The sequence below is a fragment of the Antechinus flavipes genome, chromosome 3 (assembly GCF_016432865.1).
Source record: "Antechinus flavipes isolate AdamAnt ecotype Samford, QLD, Australia chromosome 3, AdamAnt_v2, whole genome shotgun sequence".
Classification (NCBI taxonomy): Eukaryota; Metazoa; Chordata; class Mammalia; order Dasyuromorphia; family Dasyuridae; genus Antechinus; species Antechinus flavipes.
The window spans coordinates 248,931,162-248,958,708 of NC_067400.1; the positions used below are offsets into that span (position 1 = coordinate 248,931,162).

Consider the following 27,547-nt stretch of genomic DNA (forward strand, 5'->3'; position numbering starts at 1 on the left):
TCATAACATTTCCTTTAAATGGTAGATTACCAATAATCATAATTCAATTATACCTGAATTCAAAACTCAAGTTAATATCAAATTACAGCCCCAAGAGATTTTACTTCAAATAACAAATTTTACCAATCACAGCTTTGGACAAGTTACAGTTATCTTTCTTGTTGTCAAAATAGCATTCAATTAAAATAAAACAATGTCTAAAAAACATTGATTCTTTGTATTAATCAAATGCATAAAATGTCTTCTAAAAAGCAAGAAAAAAACCTCCCAGATACACAGATAGAGATCTCAATGTAACAATTAGTAAAAGAGTAAGAAAATAAATCATATTCTGAGATTTTATACAAAAAGCTATTATGATAATTCACTCAAAATTTAGAAAGATAATAGCTTCTGTTAGCCTGGACATTTTAAGGTATCATATATTAATTTCTAATGCAAAAAGAAAAATATTTAAGCTGAACTTAATCTATACTGTTCCACATGTAATTCTATCCAAGTTGATTTTCATAAATAATCAATTAGTAATGCAATTTACTCTCTCAAAGTCTACAAAATTCTCACTAATTATATACAGTTTTTTTATAGACGATTTTTCTGCAGAGCTGAAAAATTTTCTAAATCTGCCCAAATAGAAGGTCTCAAGCATCTGAAAAGTTTCTAAGGAACTTCACAAATTAGGAGAATTTACAAAGTTTTTTGTATTTTTCTCAAACACTAAGCAATTATCCTGATTAGTTATGTTAAAGCAAAACATATTCAATTAAATGCTTGGCAGTTATTTTACTCATAATAACAAAATATCTAATAAGTGAATTAGATTCATAATTCCACAATACTTAAATAATAAAAGGAGTTAATCAAGCAATTGTATCAACTATTAACCATACTTCTTATTTCCCCAAAATCACAGTGCAAGAAAAATTGGAAGCATGATAATAACATAAACAATATTATGGAATTAAAGCCTGAAACAAACCTTGTTTTCAGTCAAATGACATTTCAGTGAGAGAAAATTATTTCAGTCATCTATAAAATTTGGCATTTTATACTGATTTCATTCAAAGACCAGCACAGATTAATTTTGATGCAATTACATGTATAATTCCTATTCTTACAGTTTCCAAATACATCACCTAATATTAAATTTTAACTATATTTTTCATTAAGGTCTTATCTAACTTTAGTGAGGATCAAATATCACAATTATCTTAATAGGACTAACACTTCTAACTTAAATGAGTTTAAAGTTAGCTATTTTTTACACATCAACAAAAATAACTAAATCAGTGAAATAAAATTCAGAGATAATGAAAATAATCTCTAAACTAATTCTAACCAACCTTTCTCCATATAGTGTTCACAAATTTCTTTCAAATCCTTCTTATTCAAACCTCTCTTTCCATGCTCTAACAGTATATTTAACTTCACTACTTTGTCAGTCCCTTAATCTATATGTGTATTCATTTATTTTTCTTCAATCATGTTCCAAACCTGCTTTCATAACTGATTTCCTTCATTCCATAGAAAAGGAGAGTCTTGGTACATTTACTGCAAGTTTTCTTATAGAATACCAATTAGTTACAAAACTTTAACTTACAAAATAGAAACTTCAGGGGTTACAAATATTTTCATTTTGTCATACAAAACTATTAAAAATGTCAATAAAATTATACTAAAAATGTTCAAAGTAAAACGGAGGTATTTTTTTAAAATTCTCATAAATTTTGTTTTCTCATATAAAGAAACTTCTTTTTCCAAACTGCAGACTATGAAACTACTTGTTTATTTATTTTTTTTTGTTCTCTAAGGTTTTCTTAGCATTCTCTAGCTGGTGATATCAACTTCTTTTCCAATGTTATATCACTAAGAAAAAGTGCTATTAGTAATTTTCAGTAAATTGTTTATTCTTATTTGTCCTTTAAAAAACTCTACAAAGTGATGACTAAAAACTTACAAGAATAATTATTTCTGCATTTATAAAATGATTTCAATTCAAAATTTGGGAATTCATTGTAAAGAAATTACATTTTACCCATAAATTTAATTATTTATTTACTTTGAATATTTTTTTTTAATTTTGAGTTCCAAGTTTTCTCAATGTACTATCAATTATGCATGTGAAATCATGCAAAATATATTTCCATATTCCACAAAAAAATATATAGCCACGTTCCACAAAAAAGCAAGAAAAATGAAAGAAGTGAAGAGTATACTTTGATTTATATTCAGAGTTCATCAGGTCTCTCTTTAGAAGTAAATAATATTTTTCATTATGAGTCCTCTGGAATTATATTGGATCATTATATTGATCAGAGCATCTGTCTTTCACAGTTCATCATGATTACAATATAGCTCTTACTACACATAATGAACTCTTTGAGTTCTGCTCACTTTACTCTGCATCAATTCAAATAGGTCTTCTGAGGTTTTCCCCTCATCATTTCTTACGGAACAATAATATTCATCACAATCACATATCACAACTTGTTCAGCTATTTTCCAATTAATAAGCAAGTTCTCAATTTCCAAGTCTTTGCCACTACAGAAAGAACTGCTATAAATATTTTTGTACTAGATATCTTTTCCTCTTTTTAAAAATCTCTTTAAGTTTACAGATGTAGTAGTGATATTACTGGATCAAAAGGTATGCTTATCTTTTGGGCATAGTTCTAAATTGTTCTCCAGAATGGTAGGACTAGTTCACAACCCAAATAGCGCATTAATGTCACTGCTTTTCTATATTTCCTTCACCATTTGTTATTTTCTTTTTCTATCATGTTAAATAATCTAATAGTGTGAGGTTGTACTTCAGAGTGGTTTTAATTTATATTTCTTTAATCATTAGTAATTTAGAGCATTCTTACATATGACCATTGATAGCTTTGATTTCCTCTTAAAACTGCCTTTTCATATATTTTGACCATTTATCAATTAGGAACAGCTTTCATTTTTTATAAATTTGATTCTTCTCCTTATATATTTAAGAATGAGACCTTTATCAAAGAAACTTGCTGTAAAACATTTTCCCCCAATTTTTGGCTTGTTTCCTAATTTGGGTTGCATTGATTTTGTTTGTGAACTTTTCAAAAATTTCATATAGTCAAATCATCTATTTTACTTCCCAAATTCTTCTTATCTTTTATTTGATATAAATGCCTTCCTTATTAATGAATCTGACAGATAAACATTTCCTTGACCCTTTAATGTTTATATTATTACACTATATGTTTAAATCATATGCCCATTCTGACTTTATCTTGGTCTATGGTATGAGATATTGATCTATGCCCAATTTCTACTATTTAGAAATAGTTTCCCCAGCAATTTTTGTCAAATAATGAGTTCTTTCCCCCAAAGCTTGGATCTTTGTGTTTATCAAAAACTAAATTACTGTGTATTATGTACTTAATTTATTCCACTGACCTACCATTTCATTTCCAAGCTTGTGCCAGATTGTTATTGTCTTAGCTCACTTTATTGAGGAGCAATTAATATTTCTCAATTGATATGTAGGTTTATCTTGACATATAGATTCCTGAGGATTTTATACTATCTGCAGTTATTTCAAATGGAATTTCTCTCTTTATCAACTTCTGCTGATTTCTGTGGGTTTTTTGAATATTCTACAACTTACTAAAGTTTTTAATTAGTTGATTCTCTAGAGTTCTGTAAGTGCACTATTTACAGTTTTGTTTCCTCATTGCCTATTCTTATTCCTTCAATTTCTTTTTTTCATGTCTTACTAGTATAGCTAGTATTTCTAATACAGTATTGAGTAATAGTGGTGAAAATGGACATTCTTATTTCATCCTTAATCTTATGAGAAGGTTTCACAAGGATAGTCTCTAAATAGTTTATGGTACCATAAATTTCTGCAATTGAAGAGAAAGATTTCCTTCTCTCATATCTGTCTTTATTTCTGTAATCTCATCTTGGCCTGAATTGAGAAGATAGAAATTAGATTGTATCTTTTGAAAGCTTTTTAAACTTTTCTTTTTCTTCTTGACAGAAAAGTTCTCATTCCTTTCCTTATATTCTAATCAAAGTATATTGTAAAGGAGACAGTTCAACATTAGAATTGGCCAGATTCCTGAAATGAAAAGGGCATTTCTTTTGCCAAGTCCCTGGGACTCAGCCAAGAATCCTGCTGCAAGGCAGCTAACAGTTGTATAGTTGGCATTTCTCCCTCAGGTTCTCTATCCCTCTTTCCTCTTAAGTTTTCTTATCTCTTTCATTAAAGATAACTTTAGCAAGAGGACTTAATAGGACTCTTGCCATTCAAGAGAAGACTTTTGTAAAGGGTGTTATTGTTTCTTAAATAAATAATGGGTTTAATATTCCTAAATTAGGGATGGACAATATGACAGAATATCAGCACTCGGGCCTTAGAGAAACCTCAAAATAAGTTGGATATTTCTTTTCATTAAGGTTAATTTAAAAAAAAATTAATTTAGTTGGCAAATTTATTCACTTCAAGGTCTCCCCAAAAGAACTAGCCATTTGTTTCATTTAGCTTCCATTTTAGCCTTTAAAATGTGTGAAATTTTACAATCCAAGGTACTAGATATTTGCCTGGGCTGTTTAATAAAATAACTTTAGGCTAGCGAGTTAGTTTGACAGAGCTCAAAAAGTACAATTTTAGACCAGTCTTGCTTAGGATATAATTTTTTTCCAAATAGTGAAAATGTTTTGAAACAAAAATGCTAGATTCCTTAATGATGACAGACTACTCATGGCAGAATTAAAGTTTATATCAGCTTTATGTTATTAATAATAGGGATCCTTCTAGTTCTGAGTCAGCAGAACTAGCCTTCCCCAACAATCAAATTAAAAAACCACTTAGATCTTTAACAGAATTTCCTCTTGTTCTGCCCTATCCAGGAATAGTGGTTTGTTTGTTTTTAAATGCTTCCTGGTATCTTAGTACCTGATACCAGAGTAGACCAGAAATTACCTGAGGCTTTAGACAGAGGTGTAGTCAGAATACTCAATGAACACCAATGACAGATAGATAAATAAGATAAGTCTAGCTTCTGTCCCAGTAAGAAGTAAGAAAAAAAGGCACAAAATTTGAGAGGGGAGCAGGGAAGAGAACCTAGTCTTGATTCGGATATTCACCTAGAATTAGAAAAGGTCTTCCCATTGGAGTATTAGAGTTCATGGTCAAGTCCTTGATTTCAAATACTGTATGATAGTGTTGTGCTCCTCACGAAATCAGTGTTTAATTGATTTTTGCCTCAGTTCTAGACAATTTATAAGATGATTCCATTGCAAAAGACAGACACTATAGAATTAAAAAAAAAAACCCACAAACCCTAACTTGTTTTTACAAATGTTTCAATTTGGAATTCAAAAGTACTATTTTACCAGCTCTACCTTTCTCCAGAAGATCTTAATTAGTGGGGCTGGATCATCCAATTCCATTTGAAGTTGCCAGATTTGTCCCATGAATATATTATCCATTTGACTTGCTAACACTAATAAGTCTGAGTCAGAAAAAGATTTTATTACACTCAGAGTGTGGCCTGTTCCATCAGTTGTTGATGGAAAATGTGTCAATCATAAAGTAACAAGCATGAAAAAAAGAAAATAATTTATATGGGAAAAAAGCCCAACAGAGTACTTGTTAAAATAATATATATATTATATATATATGTGTGTGTATGCATATATATATACATATGTATATATATATATATATACACACACACATATATATATATCCAACAGAGTACTTGTTAAAATTTTATATATATATATATATATATAATTTGCAACAGTGATAAGAGAATTATTTACTTAGTATAGCTAGTTTCATTAAGCCAAAAAGAACCATCCACTGGGCACACAAAGAAGCCCTGAAATTCTTAATAAAAATAGCTTTTATTTTCAAAATACATGCAAAGATAGTTTTTAATATTCACCCTTGCAAAACCTTGTGTCCCAAATTTTTCTTCCTCTCTCCCTCTACCCCTCCCCTAGACAACAAGTAATCCAATATATGTTAAACATGTACAATTAAGCCCTGAAATTCTTAAGATTCTCTAATCTTCCACTTTTAGCAAATAAGTCTTTTTGTACAGATAGAAAGAGAAAAGAAGACAGTGAAGGTCTAATTTTGTAGTTTATGGGAAGTCCTGTATAACAAAATTGTTAATACAGAAAAAGATAGAATCAGTTATGTTCTTCCAAAATTCACTTTGAAAATCTTTCAAATCACTATGACATTGCTTCAGCAAGTAGCCATCATTGGTCCAAATCTATGTTCCATAGCAATACTCTGATTTTAAAGTGATAAAAGAACATTTTGTATTTTTATTTATATTTTTGCTATAAATACTATTAATAATTTTATCTATGAAGTAAGTTTTTTTTCTTTCTTAGAACTCTGCAAGCAAAATGAGTTTCAATGTATGAATGGAGAGTGCATTCCACCTGCTAATGTTTGTGATAATTATCAACATTGTACTGATGGTTCAGATGAAACACATTGTGGTATGTATTTTTATTGGAGAAGACGAGGAAAGCCTCTTATTAGAGCCTGTAATTCATATCTTACAAAGGTCGTTGGCATTTATATGGCACTTATTATGTGCCAGACACTGTGCTGAGAGTCTTTTTACATATATCATCTCATTTGATCTTCACATCAACCTTGGGAGGTAGAGGATACTATTTTCATTTGCACTTTATAGTTGAGGAAACTGAAGCCCATGTGTGACTTGCCCATAGTAATACGCTACCTGGCGTCAGAGTTAAATTCAGGTCTTCATGATTTCGGGCATGGCAGTGACTGTGTCCCCTAAATGCCCATGTAAATAAATGTTAAGCATTTTTTGGTTTGCAATGATAGTATTGGGGAAATGGAGAATGTTGGAGTATTATTTTGTATTTTTGTGTGTGTAAGGATATTTCTATGATCCATTTGTGTGCCTCTATTAACCAGAGAAAATGTTTCAGCTTTTTGTCTTGCTTGTGTAGCAGAGAAAGCCTTAGCATGATGCTCTCTCCCATTTATTGTCTTGGTCTTTGATTCATAGGCCTTCTTCAAGTTTCCCTTTTTATATTTGGAAATGATAGCATTTTGAAGTAGAAGGAATGTCTTCCTGCTTATTTTAAACAAGGCCACTGAGGTTAAATGATTTTCCTATGTTTGCACTGTTATGTAGCAGATTCAGGATTCAGATCTAGGTTTTCTGATGCCAAATCTAGTGTTTCCTCCTGACATCTTGCTGTTTGTGAAGATCTACAATCTTCTGATCTTCTGCCTACAGTTAACCTTCCTGAGTCCCAAATCACTGGTAGCCTACAAAGGAAAGCAGAAATAGAACACTTCTACCCTAGAATCAAAGTTCATCATCAAATCCATTCGTAACCCAATTAAATCCAACAAGTATCTCAATCACTGTGAGATATAAATCTCTGTGTAACATGTATAAAATTCCTAGGAAATAACTATGATGTTCCTCTTTAATCTCTTCCCCATGAAATGTGAATTTTATTTAGAAATTTAATTAGTATCCCAATATCAGGAATTATCTGATATCAATCAACAAGTATTTATTAAGTATTTACAATGTGCCAGGCACTGTACTAAGCTCTAATATAAGAGAAACAAAAAACAGTCCATGTTTTCAGAGAAATTACCAGCTGATGGAGGAAACAACAAACAAATAATCACAAAGATATCCTACATAGGATGAATAGGAAATAACAGAGAAAAAGCACTATAATTGAGATGGATTGGCAAAGGCTTCCTATAGAAGATTAAATTTTAATTGTATTTATTTGCCTTACATAACCTGCACATTGTTCTATGTTTTATTGGATTTTCTTTGTCCTGTTTTCATTTTAGAGTAACATGTAAAGTTTTTATTGACCATCTTCACCTCACACACATGATCAGTTCAATTGGATATAGTCAATCATTAATTATACAAATTTACAAACGTCCTATTTTTAGTTCAGAGGACGTTATTTACTATTCTTGTGATACTTTGTTTTTCTTTAGTTCAGCTAGCCAATGGCACGCTAAGTGTTGATGGCTTGGTGCAATTCAGGATTCACAACGAATGGCATGTGGCTTGTGCCGAAAACTGGACCAATCAGCTTTCAAATGATGTTTGCCACTTATTAGGATTAGGGTGAGTAATATTATTCATTGCTGTTATTGATAATCATGCTTGGGTTTGAGAAGTTTGAAATATTTGCCCTTCCTATTTCTTTGGATTGTTAATCAAATATATGACAATGGTAAAAGGCAAATATAAAATATGACTATTATTATTTTCTTGAATTTAAAGAAATAAACCAGGCTGTCATCTAAATATTATATATGTTTAATTTTTTTTCTTTTTAAACCAAGACCTGAATTCTTAACCAGTTTGTATCATGGACCCCTTTGTTGGTCTGATGAAGCCAATGGATTCCTTCTCAGAATAATATTGTTAAAAACATAAAACATATAAAATTTCAAAGGAAATTAGTTGTATTAGAATCAGTATTATGAAATATCAAAAACACAGTTATATGCACCAAGCTGAAAATCCCTTTCTTAAATAAAAGTATGTTGATACATATTAGTATAAAATTGCAGCCCATATCTTCGTCCAAGCCTTTTTCCTTTCTTTGAACTTAGAGTGTATAACTATAATAACAAGGTAAATGGACAAAACTGTTATTTGAACCTATATGCTTCTTGACGTTTGAACCTCATAACTTTTTTAACGTACATATATTCTTGGCTTCTACCATGACAAAAAATTAAAGTACAAATCTTTACAGAAAGATCTTTTAAGAAGGAAACTTGACATTTAAAACAAGAATTTACTATGTGTTCAAGACATTCTCCTAGATTGTGGATCTGGAAACAAAAATTGTTTGCTTGAGATTTACAATCATAGTCCTAAATCAAAGATGCTATTGCCTAAAACAAAATTCTTGGACAAACATCCTGACTTTGGTGGAATCAAGTATAACTCTTCCATTATTATTATCATCCTTTGACCATTTATCAATTGGAGAATGGCTCTTGTAAATTTTACTCCGTTCCTGTATAACATATATAGTTCTTGTATATATTAGAAATGAGACCTTTATCAGAGAAATTTTCTGCAAAGATTTTTTTTTCTCAGATTCCTGCTTTTGTTCTCATTTTAGCTACATTGGTTTTGCTTATGCAAACTTTTTAAATTTTATGAAATCAAAATTATTCATTTAATCTCCTATGCACTTAAATCATGAATATCCCTATCCATGGATATGATTAGTAATTTCTTCAGTGCTCCACTAATTTGTTTATGTTATCACCTTTTATTTGATGTCACCTAAATAAGGTACCAATTTTAAGCTTATCTTTATATACATTGTAATCTCACATACTTAATTTTTGCCAGACTACTTTGTTTTCCAAAGTTTTGTAGAATAGTAAGCTCTTGCCCCAATCTTTGGATTTATCAAACACTAGGTTGCTGTGTTCATTTGTTTCTTTATGTTATGTATCTAATCTATTCCACTAATTGACTTCTTTATTTCTTACCCTGTACAAAACTATTTTGATGAATATTGGTGGGTAGTAGAATTTGAAACCTGGTATTGCTAAACCACTCTCTTTCCCATTGTTTTTTTTTTTTTAATTGATTCTCTTCATATTCTTGACCAGATAAATTTCACTATTATTTTATCTAGTTCTGTCAAGTAATTCACTGGTAGTTTGATAGATAGGACATTGAATAAGTAAATTAATTTAGGTACTATTGTCATTTTTTCATACTGGCTCAGTCTATCCATAAAAATTAATTTCTCCTAATTATTTAAATCTAGTTTTATTGTGGAAAAATATTTTTAATTATGTTCTGTATGTGTGTGTGTATGTGTGTGTATGTGTGTGTGTGTGTGTGTGTGTGTATTGGTAGCTAAACTCCCAAGTCTGAAGCTATTTTAAATAGAATTTCTCTATATCTCTTCCTGCTAGGTTTTGTTGGTAGTATAAAGAAATGTTGATAATTTATATGGGTTTGTTTTATATCCTGCAATTTTGCTGAAATTGTTCATTGTTTCATCTATGTGAACAATCCAAATATATATTCCAACCTCTCCATTCCTTATATAACCATATAATGAATTATTGTGACAAAAGGAAAGTAAATGAAAGAAGTCAAGAAAGCAAAAAGAAAAGAAAAGAAGCAAAAATAAAAAGAGAAGACAAAGGAAAATAATCATTATTTGATAGCCACACTTATGGTAATGAGCTTCTCTAAATTTAGCTAAGCTATTTACTGAGGATAGACTCACACAATTCATTATGAGACCAGACCCATATTTAATGAATATCTTTCATAGTAGGAATTATCAAAGCTGGCATTCAGTTTATATAATCTTTGAAAAACTAGGGTCAACTCTATGCCCTGATGAGTTTAAGTAGTAGAGTTTGACAAAAGAAATTAAAAAGTATTGTGTCCAAAATGTAAAATACTTTCTCTTGCATGAAAAATCACTCATTTCTTTTTTTATTATTAGAGGTACTTCTTTATTAAATTAATATATGACCAGATTATGCATTTTGTTTTTTTTCAGAAATGTAAATACATCATCACAACTTTTTTCAACTGGTGGTGGACCATTTGTCAAACTAAGTATAGGTTTAAATGGCAGTTTAATCCTAATGCCCAGGTAAGTTATACAAATGTGTTCATTACTTCATATAGATATTCAAATTAATCTCATATGAAAATGAGATCTGGGATAAATGGGATCAGAATTCATTAAGAACAAGTAGTTAAATATCATTAAAAGAGCATGCATAAAATGGTGTATATTCACTACAGTTGGACATATAATAAAACATTCATAACTTCTTATACTTTGTGATTTTGAGTTACATCCTTATGTAAATACATCATGGATGTATTTATCAGGGTAGCACTTGGGCTATATGTCTTTTATTCGTAATTCCTGCTACATGTCTATTCTATCATTTTTTCTAACTGTATATTTTTTGGATAATAATACATCATTGATGGTAATGTGTTACAATTTGTTTAGAATGATTATCCTTTACTATTATTGTGAGAATGTGAGTGTTTAAAAAATGTCTCTGTATGAAGGAGAAATTTGAATTGTTAAAAAATGGCCTGATATACCAAATACCATCCAATCTATTTTCTCCTTTTCTCTGACTGGAGAAAAGATTGTTTTAGATCAGTATCACTGAGGTTCAGAAAAGTTACTGCTGCAGAATGAGATGATCCTAATGGGATCTCAACCACAGGGGAGGTTCGGGTGCAGAAGCCCTTTTCAAGAATTGGGCAGTTTTTTAAAGTGGTGGATGGGAGAGAAAGAGAGGGCTCAGGGGGAAATTGTTGGATGCCCATTTCATTCTTGAATTGGCCATTGTTGGGTCCCTATTAGTGGGTGAGCATGACTCAGTTCTACTAAGAAAGAGTAAAAAGGGAACTTATATGTCCGCATGATTTGAGGTAGTTAGACAGTCTGGTAAAAAATAGTTTCTGTGTGCAGCTTCATGTCTGCTTCAGTAGGTGGGCAAGGTTGGTGATTGTGTCCAGGTCAGAGGGTTGGTAGCAGCAGGTGGGCAGGTCTCCAAGGCACTCAGGCACAATGCAAGAGCCTGTAGGGTACCCACAGAGACTATACATTGTCATGCTCCTTACAATCTTCCCCTCTCAGGAAAAAGTGAGATACAGCTGTAGAGCCCTTTACCCTGCCGACCTTGGGAGGATCCCCAGTGCTCAGAAAGGTTGTAGAAGCCAGCTACTGTGGCCACCCTCCAGGGTCAGTCAGTAAGCATCTAAATGCCCACTGTGTGTGCCAGTCACTAAAAGACCATCCCTGCAATCAGGATTGTCTTTATAATCTAATGTTTGAGGTGTGAAAACAAACATTTACAAACAAACTATATATAGGATAAATTAGATTTATCTCATATAAGAGAGAAGGCACTACAATTAAGGAGGAGCAAGAAAGGTTCTCTGTAGAAATTGGGATTTTAACTGTTTTTTAAAGGAAGCCAAAAGGTAGAAAAGAGAAGGGACAGAATTCAAGGCACAGAAAACAACAGCCAGAGAAAATACCCACTCTGAAGATATCTGGAAAGAACAGCCAGGAGGCCAGTGTCACTGATTATAGAGTACCCGAAGGATGCAATGTGCAAGACTGATAAGGAAAGGGAGAAAGGAGGATACTCGGTTGTGAAAGGATTTGAAATCCCAAACAATTTTATGTTTGCTCCTAGAAGTGATAGGGAGCAGCAATTGAATAATTACTGCTAATTGAGTAGAGACATGAGGTGATCAGACTTGTGTTTCAGGAAGATCAATTTGACAACTGAGTCTAAAATGAAATGAAATAGTGAAAGATTTGAGGTACGAAGTTCAACCAGCAAGTTATTACAATAGTTCAAATGCACAATGAAGTCCTTCACCAGGATGCCAGCAGTGTCAAATGAGAAATTCCAAGCCAAAATACCAAGAATAGCCGAGATATCCAGGACTTTCCTTCCTTATCCAACATATAGGGGAGAGGGTATGAGGTTCCAGGCTACAGCAAGAGAATGGCCAAATTTAAAATCAATCGTTGGTGGTGATATTCTTGGTTTATATTGGATGAGACTTGTAAGGACTACAGATCAGAGTCATTGGCACTCTACAAGCTGCTGCTACTGTTGTCCACCAGAGTTTGAGGCTTCTTGAGGGCCATATTGCAGAAGCATCTCTGTTTTGGAAAACCTTTGGAATTTAGTAGGTGTCCTTTATATTTAAATTTATTATTTTTTCCACTTCTAAGTGAAAGTTTTAGTTTTATGGAGCTCCCATTAGATTATAAGCCGTCTTAATTTCTGAATTTTCCTAAAGTCCAGATTCACAGCAGGAAAAAAAGCCATAGAAGTTTTCTTTACAGCCATCATTCCCTTGATTACTAAATACAAAACGTTCTTAGATGATTTTAAAATGGCTTTATAATAGGTGAACATAAAATTTCAACTGCTGATAATGTAAGTACAGCATCAAGTAAAAAAAAAAGTTGTCATAATTTAAATGATTTGTGTAGTTTAGTGCTCAACCTCAACTTTTTCCCTTAATGTAAATTTCTCTTCTTAAACTCCTTCAAGAAAATTTTCTTCTTTTCTTGGCTTTCATATTAATCTATTTCAATTCAACTACAATGGTAATTGCTAGTTAAGCCCATCCTTTGCAACCTTATAGAATTTACATCCATAAAATATGGCTAATGTCTAGTAAAGACTCATAATTCAGCCTTCTGGTTCTATCATACTTACCCTCTGGTCCTGATTTGGAAAATCTATCTTGATTCCCCCCCCCAACAAAAAAAAGCTTCCAGAAGCTTCCCTTAAAGTTATATCCCTCAACTTTCCAATGCTGGAACTTCCTCTTTTAAACTTACCTCTTTCAAAGCTCACCTTTAATAAAGGTCTTTAATAAAGACATAAGTTTAAAATTGGAGGGATGAAAGTTTGATATTGGGTTGAAATGAGGCACACATGAATGTCTGAACATTACAAAGGAGGATATTTACTTTACCCTAATATAACAAGGATATATAATGAGAATACAATCTTATTTTCTCTGGATGCACTGCTCCAATCCCTAACCTCACTTTTATTCCCATCTGGAAATGCATCTAATAAGTTAGTTATCAAAGTATATTCTCATGAGTTAAGTCTTCCTAGAAACAAGATTCAAGAAACCCCCTGGTCATAGTAATTTCACCTTCCAGGGCAGCATCAATCTGTCACAGACATAATTTCTGGGAGGTTGTATACTTGACTTGGACAGTCAGGTGCATAATGATACAACTATTCTTCAACTGGGCAAACTATTCACTCTGAGATGAGAGAATTCCATTTTGCCAGATGGGGACAGGTTGAGGACTACCTGGGTTAGGAATAGTTATGTTGTCCTTAGTGAGAAGCATCACATGGTCCCATGTCTGGACTATCCCTACCTTTTTCCTCATTGCATTGAGTATCTTTCTTTTCTCCTCAAATCCTGCCTTCAAACTAGTATGCTTACCATACATACTGATATTCCGATATTCTAACTTCTCATTTTTGTAATTTGCTCATTTCCACTGACCTACTATTCCACTCCACCTCAGAGATATCCATAATCTTGATCTTGCCATCCTGCAAAAATGTTCCACATCCATGCTCATGAAATCTGAAATTCCTTTATCTGATCATAGTCCTTTATCATTCACTCTTTCCCTGTACCTTACAAATCTTAATCCTGTTCTTCATATTTTTACTTTGAGGTCTAATGACTACTACACACACTATCTTTTTTAGGTCATTACCTTTACTAGCTATACTATTGTTCCCATCCCCTGCTAACCCAGTTCAACTAATCTTTTCTCTTGAGTCTATTGGCTACTTATCTTACCAGGGATCATATCTTGTTAATCCTCAATCTTAGATATTCCCATCATCACCATTCTGTTGTCATAATTCTAAACAAAGTTGGAGAAAGTCATGAAACTGTGCTGAACTATGCATGAAACTGAGTCCATTACAGATATTACATAAATGTAACTGGGCCCTCACTGAAATAAGACAGTCCTTTTATACCTCAATAATGAATTCATTATCCCATTCAACATAGCAGCTATTACAAATCTTTTCTTTCTTTCTTTCTTATTATATTTTATTGTTCAAAATAGCAAAAATCTGTTTTTTCTCCTTCTCCCATTCAGTTGAGATGGAAGTATTGTGATTGAAATTAAAGTAAACTAAGGCACAAAGTTCTGAGCATATATTGAATTTATGGTAAGGCTAGCAATTACCAATAAAAAGGATCTCAACTCCTCAGTCAGTCAGAGCTAGCTCAGTGTTTGAGAGGATCCAAAGAAAAATGTGGGAGAAGAGAGATATTGGACTGACTACCAAATTAAAGATCTACAGAGCCATTGTGCTGACCTCACTGTTGTATGCCTGTGAGACCTGACAGACCAGCACCAGGCAGGAAAATGAGTTGCTTTTATTTGAATTGTCTTAGGAAGATTCTGAAGATCACCTGGCAGGATAAGGTACCAAACACCAAGGTCCTTTCTTGAACTAAACTGCCAACCATTCCATCCCTACTACAGTGAGCACAACTCTGTTGGGCTGGTTGTTCAAATGCTAAATATATGCTTGCCAAAAAGAATATTTTATGGAGAACAACATTTTATAGAGAGCCACAGCCAAATACACTGTAATTCAATTCTAACATAGGGATGTCATGTTGGTTCAACCAGTAAAAAGACTATGAACTAGGGCTTACTAGCTTTCATATAGTTTGAAGAAGTACAAGAGAACAAGGAATGGGGACCATAAAACAATATGATTGGTTCCAAAGTCTGAAGTGTCATAAATGATCGAAAACAATATGATTGAATGGAAGTTTGGGATGCAGGTTCATAACAACTACTCCTTTCATCTAATTGTCAGGGAAAGCTTATTGGGGGTGGTAACAAGGTTCATGGTTTGTTAGTCATAGCAATAATCGTTTTTTTAAGAACAGACAGCATTGCAGAGAAAGGAGACTTCCTGGAACCCATTTTCATTTTGTAAGGCTTGTTAGTGAGATAGCAGTTCTCTCTTAATTATACACAGGCAGTAAGATGTGTCGGGACAATATGTTCCTTTAATTAAGATGATTTGTGGGACAACTTAGCTCAGAGAGGAAAGCTTACCTTTTGACCTTAACTCAGAAAAAAAATGGCTTAGACAATTTTACAACATATTTGGGGTAATATAGAATAAAATTACAAAATAAACCAAAATTAATTTGACTTTCTCAAAAGAAAAATCACTGTTACAAATATGTATAGTCAAACAAAACAAATTTCCACATTAACCATAGTCCTCCAAAAAATGTCTCATTCTGTACCAAGTTCTTCATCTCTATCTGAAGACAGATTATATGTCTAAATATGAATACTCTAAAATGTGATTGATAATCACTGAACAGAGTTCCTAATACTTTTGAAGTTTCTAATTCTGTTCACTTCTCTCTAAATCAATTCATTTATGTCTTGCCAAATTTCTATGAAAACAATTCTTTCATCATTTTTTACATAAAAATAACATTCCATCATATTTATATACTATATCTTATTCAGGTCTTCCTCAGTTTATAGGCATCTTCTCAAATTCCCATATTTTGTCATCTCAAAAAGCACTATTTTTATATGTCCTTAGAGTATTTTGCTTAAAACTAATTCCTCCCTTATACTACTCTCCCATGAATCCCCCTTTATTCTTTTTCACATTACCAGGGTAAATGAAATGTATTTTTTGTACTTAATTGTATTTGTGGGTATAAGCGTGTATTCTTTTCTTCTTTGATTCAGCTGAAAATAAAGTTAGAGAATCTAGATAGATTATTCTTGGTATCTCAAGCTCTCTACTCCTTATAGTGATGATTGCTAAATCATATATAATCCCAAACTATATCTTAGGAGTACTTGAATTCTTTTTTCTGGATACTTTCAGTATTATTTTTCTTTTGCTTGAATTTTGGATTTTGACTATAATGGTCCTGGAAATTTTCATTTGATGATGATTCTTTCTATTTCTACTTTACCCTCTGGCCCTAAGGGCTCTGGAAAGTTTCCTTTAAAGATTTCTTGAACTATGATATCTAGGTTCTTTTTATGGTCATGACATTCTGATAAATTGATTCTTAAATTTTTTCTCTTTGATCTGTTTTCCAGATCAGTTGTTTCTACTACAGTATACCCTATATTTTCTTCTATTTTTTTCAGACTTTTAACTTTGTTTTGCTATTTCTTGTTGCCTCATGGAATCATTGGTTTCCATTTGGTCCATTTTAATTTCCATGTTCCCTGGGCAAAATTTTGTATCCTCTTTTATGTCAAACTATTTTTGTCATTTTTCTTTTATCATTAGCACTTAGCTAAGTACTTAATACTTGTTGACTGACTCAATAACTTTAGTTTTTTTATCTGTAAATTCAAGGGATTGAATAAATTTTCTTTAAGATCTCTTCCATCTTTATATCCCATAAATATCTATATATCTAAATATACATGTATCGATAGCTAAAGAGATACACATGTATACACACTGCTACACATGTACAAATACATTCACATACACCATAGTATTTTTTTCATGTCTGTTTGTACGTATGTGTACACCTTTTTATGCATCCATCTGTATCTCTAGCTGTATTTATATCTATATATCTAATTCTTTATTACCATACAGACAACATGGGTCCTCTCCTCAGCATATGTATGACTTTAATTGTAGTAATCCTTGGCAAAAAAAAAAAGTATCATAACAGTAGAGAGCTAGCCTCAAAGTCAAGACTTGAGTTTATATTCTATACCTGAAACATAATTCCATTATGACTTCTCAAAATTATTTACTCTCTTAGTATTTCGGGTTAATATTCTAAAACTCTACTTTGCAGATTATTCTAAATATTCGAAAACTCTACATCTACATTCCTCATCTGTAATTTTCTGTTAAGAGTTAAATCAAAAGATACAGTCTCTATCCTATTATATTGTAAAACTTGTTCTCCAGGAATCTAGGGATAACTTCTTTGTGATGATTCTAATTTGTTTTTCCAACTCGAAAATTTCTGTATCCAAATATTATATGAGATTATCAGCCTGTAAATAAGTGATTATAGTCACTCACATTAATAAAATGAAATTTACAAGTGAAAAGGGAATTTAACAGTATAGCAATGTCTAATTGCATTTTAGTATTTTCAGTTCCTTATGATATACTGATTTCTCTCATGGTAGATAGATTTGTCACTTAAAATTTAATTTGCCTTATTTATTTTCCTAATTTCAATTGCTATATCAATGAATATTTGGCTTTTTTGAAATTAATTTGACATACAAGGACATTTTTATAGAATAAATGAGTTCAATCATGTTGGTTTTATTTCATTGAAATAATCTTTGCACAATGTAACCATTTCTATAAGAAAAAAAAGGAAAATTAATGTGTTTTACTTTAAAACTTTTATATGCATCTACATTCCAAGAGCGACAATTATGATTTAGTGATTAGCGTACTGGGATTGGAGTCAGGAAGACCTGAGTTCAAATGTGGCTTACTGTGTAACCCTCAGCAAGTCACTTAATCCTGTTGCCTCAGTTTCCTCATCTATAAAAATGAGCTATAGAAGGAAATGGCAAACCACTCCACAGTCTTTGCTAAGAAAACCCCAAATGGGATCATCAAGTGTTGAAAATGACTGAACATTAATGGTGTTGGTTCCTTTTCTATATTTGGCTGGGCAGCTTGATGCCGCAGTGAATAGAGCATCTGACCTAAAGTCAGGAAGACTCATTTTTTTTTTTTTAGTTCAAATCCAGTCTCAGGCACTTATTGATTATGTGACTCTGGATAAGTCACTTAACCCTATTTGCCTCAATTTCCTCATCTGTAAAATGACCTGGAAAAGGAAATGACAAACCACTCCCATATCCATGACAAGAAAACGCCAAATGGGATCACAAAGAATTGAGCAGAACTGAAAGAACTGAACATTCATTTCATACATCTATACTATGTTCCCATTTTTGAAATGTAATAACTATTCTTCTATTACAGCGAAAAATGTTTTAACGATTCACTAATTCACTTATTCTGCAATCCTAAACGTAAGTATTTCAAGTTTCCTCAAAACTTTAATTCAATTTATACTACCTAAAAGAATATTTTAATAATTAAGTATTTATTAAAGAAAAACCAAGCAAATTGTATTACTTGTTTCTTTCACCCTGTTTTATCTTTAATAGCTTGTGGAAAACAACTAGTAGCTCAAGAAAACAACCATAAAATCGTTGGTGGGAATAATGCCAAGGAAGGGGCATGGCCTTGGATGGTTTCCCTGTTTCACAATGGACGCCTTTTGTGTGGTGCTTCTCTTATTAACAATGAGTGGTTGGTCTCTGCAGCACATTGTGTATATGGGTAAGTTGGAGGCTTCTGGGTCTAGGTAAGTATGTTAGTGTTAGTTGGAGCTCGACTATCAACCAGTGTGTCAATCATTGTGTTCCTCCCAGCTTTATGTCATCTACATATTTCATAAGTATACCATGTTTAACATTATTAAGTCACTGATAAAACTATTAAATAGCAAAGGGCCAAGTACAGATTCCTGAGGTATCCACTAAAGAACTGCTACCATGTTGACACTAAACTATTAACAACTACTCTTTGAATACAATTATCTAACCATTTCTGAATCCATTAGATTAAGTTATCAATTGGTTTATAGCTCTTCATCTTCTATTTGAGAATAGTATGAGATTATCAAAATTTCTTTAAAATATGAGTAAACAGTGTCTATAACATTTTCCTCATCTACTTGTTTGTAATTCTATCAAAAAAGGAAATTAGTTTAATACGACATGACTTGTTCTTAGTCAGTCTATTATAGTTCTTTCTAATACCTGCTTCTTTTTCTAGATATTTACTAACTCAAGCTTATTGGTCTATATTTTTTTCTTCTAAATCAGGGCAACATTTGCCCTTCTCTACTCTTTTGTTATTTTACTGTTTTCTATAATCTTTCACAGATCACTGCTTCCACAAAATATCTGGTTTTTTCAGGACCAGTATTTCCCTTGTGGCCCCCCAACCTGGTTCTTTTCAACTAATTGCTGCTTGGGATATTTCTAGATGCTTTCAATATGGTGTCCACACTCCTTACTGAAAGGAGTGATAGTATCTAATATTAGGGACATTCAGAAGCATATAAATTACTTAAGAGAATCAAATGAATTGAAAGAATATTGATAAATGGAGATCTTTGGAGAGCTTCCTAGAGATGCCTGAAGCAGGGTGGACTGTAATTGTAATTTTTTTTTAATTTTACCCCTCTAGGAGGAATTTAATACCATCACAGTGGAAAGCAATCCTGGGCCTTCACTCTACATTGAATCTGACAAATTCTCAAACAGTAATTCGAGTGATTGATCAAATTATCATAAATCCACATTACAACAAGCGGACAAAAGACAGTGACATTGCCCTGATGCATCTTGAATTCAAAGTGAATTACACAGGTAAAAGAAAATAAATCATTATGTATGATTATGTAAGTCATTATGTAAATATATTCTGTTTGAATTTATTTAAACAATTTATCAAAATTAGTTTGGCATTCAAAAATATGGAAATTAGTCATAGACATTATGGCAAATATAACTGGGTAAAGAAAACGAAATAATTTAATTAGTTTAACTAAGGTGTCTGACAGTAATTTTCCAAAAAGTGATCAAATAGAGTTAAATGTATCAAACTTTCCACAGCAGTGAAATCAAATGAACAAAATACTAAAAAAAGAAGGAACCAAATCCTTATACGTGACTACCTATCTCTACCTTAGAGCCTTTACAGAATTAACATATAGAAATCCTAGATCTATATTCTAAAGAGCTCAAAATACCAAAGGAACAAATCAGACACTTACTATGCAACTGATTAAAAAGTACTAGAAATATTCCATGTTGTGGTGACTTTTCAAAATATGTAGAATTATAGATTTGATTGGAAGGGGGCTCACCTCATGTTGATTGAGGGATAGCTATGTGGTATGATAGAAAGAGTATTGAACTTGGTGTTGAGAAATTTAATTACTCAAAGTCTCAGATTTTTTTAGCTGTGAAATAGAAATAACAAATTCACTCTTTAACTCACAGTGCCAATATGCAGGAACCATTTTAAATATACAATTTTAAATATGAGCTATTGATTTAAATAAAAAGATGCCTTAAAAGTCCAAGATTCCTTATATGAGTACTATAAAGGGAACCTGAAAGAGAAGTGAGGTTAGATGTTGAGATCTATTAATAGGAACTAAAAAATTTTAAAAGACCACATAAAAATCTCAGAATTAAGATAGATATTAGATAATTTAGATGGATATTTATTTATCCTATTTATTATAGAAAAGCAAGGAGGCAGGAAAAAAAGACAGAAATAGAGAAAGAGAAGAGACAGACACATAGATAATAGACATACACATAGAGACAGCACAGAAAGAGACACACAAAGAGACAAACAGAAACAGACCGATATAAAAACAAATAAGTAGGGATGAAAATAGAGAGAAACAGAAAAACAAAGAGCTAGAGATAAGAAAGACAAATACACAAAGAAAAACAAAAACTCCATGGTCTATCTTTGGCAACTGGCTTGTCTTATATGATGTGTTCTTTTTAGATGGAGTGTTACCATGAATGTTTCAGCTAGAGTGCTAGGATTTTTAGCTCTTTCACCATGTAAGCAGCAATCAATAAAATATAATTGGAAGAATTTGTCTCCTTTTTTCTCCCTCAGAGCTTCCATTTGAGGTTATTTCTTACCTCTAGGCCAGAAATGGGAAAGGGTTTCTTTCTCTGATAGACAAATTCTACCTAAATAAAAAGCTCCTGCTCTTAGTAACCCACTATGTTCAGTACAGTCTGTTTTGTTTTTCAAACTCCTTTGAGAATTTTATGGAAATGACTGGCTAGGGATGAAAGTATAAATGCAGTCTGTCCTAGAGGCAAGTTTATTGTCTCTCTGCATGTCTTCACAAGCAAATGAGGTATACAGATTTTATACCCTTTGTAGGATAGAGAATATATGTTTCATATATGAAAGTTTTCTGCTTTATATTTCAATGTCTCTGTCTTTCAGTCCCTAAAACAAGGTTTTGCTGCTCTCACTAAGCACCCTCTCTTGCATTAGATTGACATTATTTTTTAAAGTATCAAGGAAATGTTATACACATAATATGCCTACATTTTAAAAATATTTGACAATGTTTTTGATGCTATCCTTGTGAAAAAGATGGAGAAATATGAGCAAGCATAATACTAAGTAGTATAGTTAGATTTTTTCAGAATAGCTAGACTATTGAACTGTGGTGTTGATCCAAAACATTGATAAATATATTCAAGAATGTGTATCATATTTACAGAATATAGAATACAGAATATCTAGAAGGTATATCTAATATATTGAATTAGAATTTTAAAATATGTCTGAAGTCTAATATAACAAATAACAGTATAGGGGATAGCAACAAAGAGTAGACTAAAATAGAAGAATAGTATAGTCAGTAGAAATAAATGCCTTAAACGTGGCTTCAAAAAAAAGCATAAGTTGGATAACTAATCACTGGACAATAAGTAGTGCATCTGAAAAAGTTTTAGAAATTTTAATGAAGTACAAGTTGGGTTTGAATCAAAAGAGTGCTATATGGTCGTTAAAATGCCATATTGAGGCATAGTTTACAGGACTAATGAAGTGATAATCCTAATGTATTCTTCCCTTCTCAATGTTGGAATATTGTATTCAATTTGGGTACCACATTTTAAGTTGATAAAGTGATGAGCACCCAGAGGAAGATGAAAAACCTATGAGACCATTTCATAGGATGTTAGATTTTGAATCTGAAGGAATCTTAGATCTTATCAAGTTCAGTTTCATCATTTTTCAGATGAGGAAATTGAGGCATAAAGAAGTAAGTGATTCATAAAAGATCATATAGATATTAAATGGAGAAAATTTGGATCCTTACCCTAAGTAAGGATCTCTGACTCTTGCCTCCAAATCCAACATCCTTTTCACTATATTTCCACTATGAGTTGGAAAGAACTAAGTACTGAAAGAACTGCAAATCTTTATCCTGAAGAAGAGAAGACTGGAAGTGAGGGTGAAGGAAGCAATGATATGATTACTATCTCCTGATATTAGTCAATAAATAATAAGTATCATTTATTGTTGGAATCCTTACTAACTGCTAAGTAATTAGAGTTGATCTAATCTTACAAGAAGATGTTTTGGGCAGAACCTGAAACAAGGTACTAAGTAGAACTACCCATAATCCCTCTCTCTGGAAGGAGCACAAATAGGCCAATGGGCCAGTCGGAGAGTTCTTGAGAGAGTGAAGAAGCTACAAGTCGAGATTTCACCGGAATGACATGAAGATTGGAGCTGGCTGGAGGCTGAAGAAAGCAGAGGCAGAGGCTGAAGGACAGAACCTTTGGATTTGGTGACATTCGGAGAGAGCTCTTGGAACCAAGCAGAGAGATAGGCCTCTAAGCTAACCGGGCTATATTGGGATAATAAAAGATCTGAACTTTTATCACCTGGCTGCTTTTTGAGAAGAAAAAGCTCACCACATTTTGGCGCCCGAACAAAGGTCTGGTCCTTCAGCCTCTGCCTCTGCTTTCTTCAGCCTCCAGCCAGCTCCAATCTTCATGTCATTCCGGTGAAATCTCGACTTGTAGCTTCTTCACTCTCTCAAGAACTCTCCGACTGGCCCATTGGCCTATTTATGCTCCTTCCAGAGAGAGGGATTATGGGTAGTTCTACTTAGTACCTTGTTTCAGGTTCTGCCCAAAACATCTTCTTGTAAGATTAGATCAACTCTAATTACTTAGCAGTTAGTAAGGATTCCAACAATTTATATATCATTTACTATGTGCCAGGTATCATGCTAATCACTTTGCAAATATCTAATTTGAGTCTCATAATAATCCCGTTGGGTTGTTATTGTTATTTAAGTCATATGTCACTCTTCGTAACCTCATTTGGGGTTTTCTTGGCAAAGACATTAGAGTGGTTTGCCATTTCCTTTTCTAGCTCATTTTACAGATGGGAAATTAAAGCAAACAGGTTTAAATTATTTTCATTTTACTTTTAAGGAAGCTGAAGCAAAGAGAGATTAAGTGGCCCAAAGGCCACATGTGAATTCAGTCTTCCTGACTCTAGCCCCAGTGCTCTATCTACTATTTGGTCAAATCAAATTAGCAAACATTTATTGTGTAAAAATACTGTGAATACAAAGAAAGGCAAATGCAGTCCCTATTCTCAAGAATCTCACATTCTAATGGGAATTAAATCCTAATTATGAAAACTTCCTAACCATTTGAGCTGTCTTACAGTTAAATCTGCCACTTTGGAAGGTATTTTCCCTCTGAAATTCTCTTTTTTTAATAAATATTTTAAATAATAGATTTTTATTTTCAAAATAGATATAAAACCTTGTGTTACAAATTTTTCTCCCTTCCTTCCTCTCAACCCCTCCCCTAGACAGCAAGTAACCCAATATATGTTAAAAAATGTGCAATTCTTTTATACATATTTCCACAATTTTCATGTTGCACAAAAATATCAGAGCAAAAAGAAAAAAAGCAAACAAACAACAACATAAAGGGTGAAAATCCTATGTTGTGATCCACACTCATTCCCCACAGTCTTCTCCGCGGATGCAGATGGCTCTCTCCATCACAAATCTATTGGAATTTTCCTGAATCACCTCATTGTTAAAAAAGAGCCACATCCATTCCTTCTGAAAATCTTTAAGAAAAAGCTGAATGGCCTCTTCTCAGGAATGTTGCAAAGGGATTTCTTATTTTGGGATTAGACAATGAATTGATCATTAATTTGTAAAGTTATGAAAAGGGGATGGACACACCTGATTCTTGAATTATTCAGGAAAGACTATTACTGGAGGCAAGAAACGACAGGCAATCACACTTTAAGCCTAATTAGTCATAGAGTGTGTTGGGGGGAAAGCATATAAAGGCAGAGACAAAAGTACAGAGATAGATGACATGAGAATAAGGGATGGGGTGGTGAAGGCAGACAGTATAAGGAAGGGAATGAGTCACTTATCTTAATTAAGAATTAATAGTGGGAGCCCATAAGCCGAAAGGACCCTTATAAGGAAGGAAGGAAGAAGGCTCAGAAAAGAGGCCGGAAATTGAATCTCATTTTTATAGATTTTTTTTTTGAGAAAAAAGACTAACTTTATCTGTGCTACGTTAGGTTTTTTGATTAACATATCCAAATCATTTCATCAATACCATTTGGTGTTCTGCTGGTCTTACTAAGGATGTCTGGAACTTAGAATGAGATTTATGTATCATAAGACCAAAAGGGCCTCCCTGACTGCTGTGCCTAGATGACTTCTGCTGATTTAACACAATACCAGGATATGAATGTGGGTGTAATATTTTGTAATTTGTAAATTATGCACCTTTGATCTTTGTGATGCTCTGTGAATAACTGCTATGTGACTACTAATTTTTCCTTTCAATTTTACTTTGTATTTATTGCACTGTCATGCTTGTTGCATATAAACTAACTCTCCTAACTAAAAGTGGATGGAGGTGTAGTGGTAAGGTGGACCAGAACAAGGCCCAGTGTTAATACAAATGGATACCATGGTTATTTCCAATTTTGAATGTGTAATTACGTTAAAATAATTTTGTTGTAGTAGCATCATTTTAAAAAATATTTGGTATAAATAGACAAAATCAAAAACTCTTTCTGTTAAATTTTAAATAATTGACCTCTAAAAATTATATCCTTGTCAGGATCATGAAATGTAAACTAGCTATATTAACTAGATAAGTTAGATATGTATTTTCCAGAATATACTTATTTTTAATTATTTTGACAGATTACATACAGCCTATTTGCCTACCTGAAGCAATTCAAGTCTTTCCTCCAGGAATGAACTGTTTTATTGCTGGCTGGGGTAGAATAATACATCAAGGTAAATAATCAAATTCAGAGAACTATTTGCTAATGAATAGTTAGAAAATTATATTATAAAAGTGTAATTATAAAAACATAATTATGCTAGATTGTGTTAATAATGTGTTTGTGTGCAATGATCCATAATGTTTTTAAAGTTGTAATTCCATATTGTATGCTTTTTGTCAGCCCCTACTCTCCCTAAAAGTTTTATAAGGATTTTGTTAATTTTTAAATAATGTGTTATTTTAAAATGCTATTTAAAAATATATTAAAAATTTCAAGATACATAAGGATGTATCATGAAATCAGATTGGGGAATCAAAATTTAAATATTGTTAAGGGCATTAAAGTACTATTTGAACCAAAGTTAAATTATGATATTTTAATTAATGGAAATTAAATATTTCTATCAAAACCATTCTAGGAAAACATTTCTAAGCATCTTCCATTTTAACAAAAATGGTTTGATTAATTAAATACCATAGAAAAGACCAGATATCACATTTCTATGCTGCAAAAAACAATAAATTCATCTTTGTCTCTCTTGGCCTTTATTTTATCATGTATAAAATGAAAAACTTGGTCTCAGATGATATTCAAGGTCTCTTCTAGTTCTAATATTCCACAATTCTATCTTTCTACTAAAGAACTTTAATAATTATCCTGATGGAATAGAATAGAATAATATAATAAATCCTGAATTTAAGGATTTAAATTGGTTCTCCACTGAAGTTTCCAAACAAAGTAAATATTTATCTTTGCAAGATGTTTTCCAACCATCCTATTATTTTGAATGAGGTCTTGAAAGATTAAATTAAAGACAAATCTCTTAATCAAAGATTAACCCTCCATCTAATTACAACATCTCTAAAATAGTTATTTGGTAGCTTTTTGTAAGACCAATGACAGGAATACGCTAGTAGATTTTTAATAACTAGCTCTCTGGTGGGCATGGGGGAATATACCAAAACAGACAAATTATTATTAACATTTTTAATATTTTCTTCCTCTCTTTCTTAAGTCAATATTAGACAATCAACAAAGGAACAAGTCAAACCCTGATTTTTAGCATTTTCTGATTTCAAAGGTATAAGTATTCATGTTGAAAAATTTAACAATCGGCTCTCTCAAGCCAATTCAATCTTCCCTTTCAGTATGAAACAATTCAAAACAAAGTCTGAAGTACAAGCAAATTCAAACAAGTCCTTACTGATTTCAGGTTGAAACTGTACAAACCTTATGGAAAGAGACAGGAAAAATCCAAATATAAATATTCTAGAAAAGGGATAAAGTCAAGTCCTTGCTTAATTTTTCTAAAATCACTTTTTTTCTCTTTTAAAAAATGTCTTTCTTTAATTCTTCTAAGAATTCTTGTTAGGTTTATGTCCAATCTGATGAGGTTAGTGGCAGTCAGAGAATTATTAAAATCTCCTTATGGTCGCACACAGATTCTTCATGAAAGAATTCATGAAACCTGAAGTATTAATTGGCAAAAATGAAAATTTATTGTTGGATAGGAAGCCAGTTTTGCTAAGAGACTGACTTGTATGGTGGCAAAGTCCTATTAGGGAAATGGAGGCTGACACTGAGAAGAGAATGCCTTCTCAGAGGTCAGGGTCCTAGCAGCTGCTTTGGTCTTCTGCAAGGTCCTGTTAGGGAAATGGAAGCTGACGCTGAAAACAGAATGCCTTCTCAGTGGTCAGGGTCCTACCCAACTGCTCTAGACCTTTTGCAAAGAGTGAGTTTAGAAACTGCCCTTTAATGGGAGTCTTGAGGCTTCAGAAAACCAAGATTTCCAAGCTTAGATGCTTATCAGTTTTCAGCCCAGATCTCCTATTGAAATTAACAACACTTCAAAAAGGGTGTTTTTTGACCAGGATTTCTAACAGAATCAAAGGGTCTGGCATCCCATAAAGATAACTTATCTGGGCGGAGACTCCAAAAGGGATCATAGATCAAAAGGGAACACAGTTTCAGAGTGATAATCTT

At 32.4% G+C, this 27,547-nt stretch overlaps 1 protein-coding gene across 1 annotated transcript in view; it reads left to right on the forward strand.

The window, feature by feature from the left end:
* Positions 1 to 27,547, forward strand: part of TMPRSS15 (transmembrane serine protease 15) — a 142,367-nt gene that overhangs the window by 105,510 nt on the left and 9,310 nt on the right. The window contains exons 18-24 of the mRNA XM_051990586.1: positions 6,388 to 6,498; positions 8,015 to 8,147; positions 10,579 to 10,674; positions 18,623 to 18,672; positions 18,811 to 18,985; positions 19,901 to 20,082; positions 25,479 to 25,574. Of these exons, the coding sequence (XP_051846546.1) occupies positions 6,388 to 6,498; positions 8,015 to 8,147; positions 10,579 to 10,674; positions 18,623 to 18,672; positions 18,811 to 18,985; positions 19,901 to 20,082; positions 25,479 to 25,574 (843 nt within the window). The remainder of the gene's footprint in view (positions 1 to 6,387; positions 6,499 to 8,014; positions 8,148 to 10,578; positions 10,675 to 18,622; positions 18,673 to 18,810; positions 18,986 to 19,900; positions 20,083 to 25,478; positions 25,575 to 27,547) is intronic.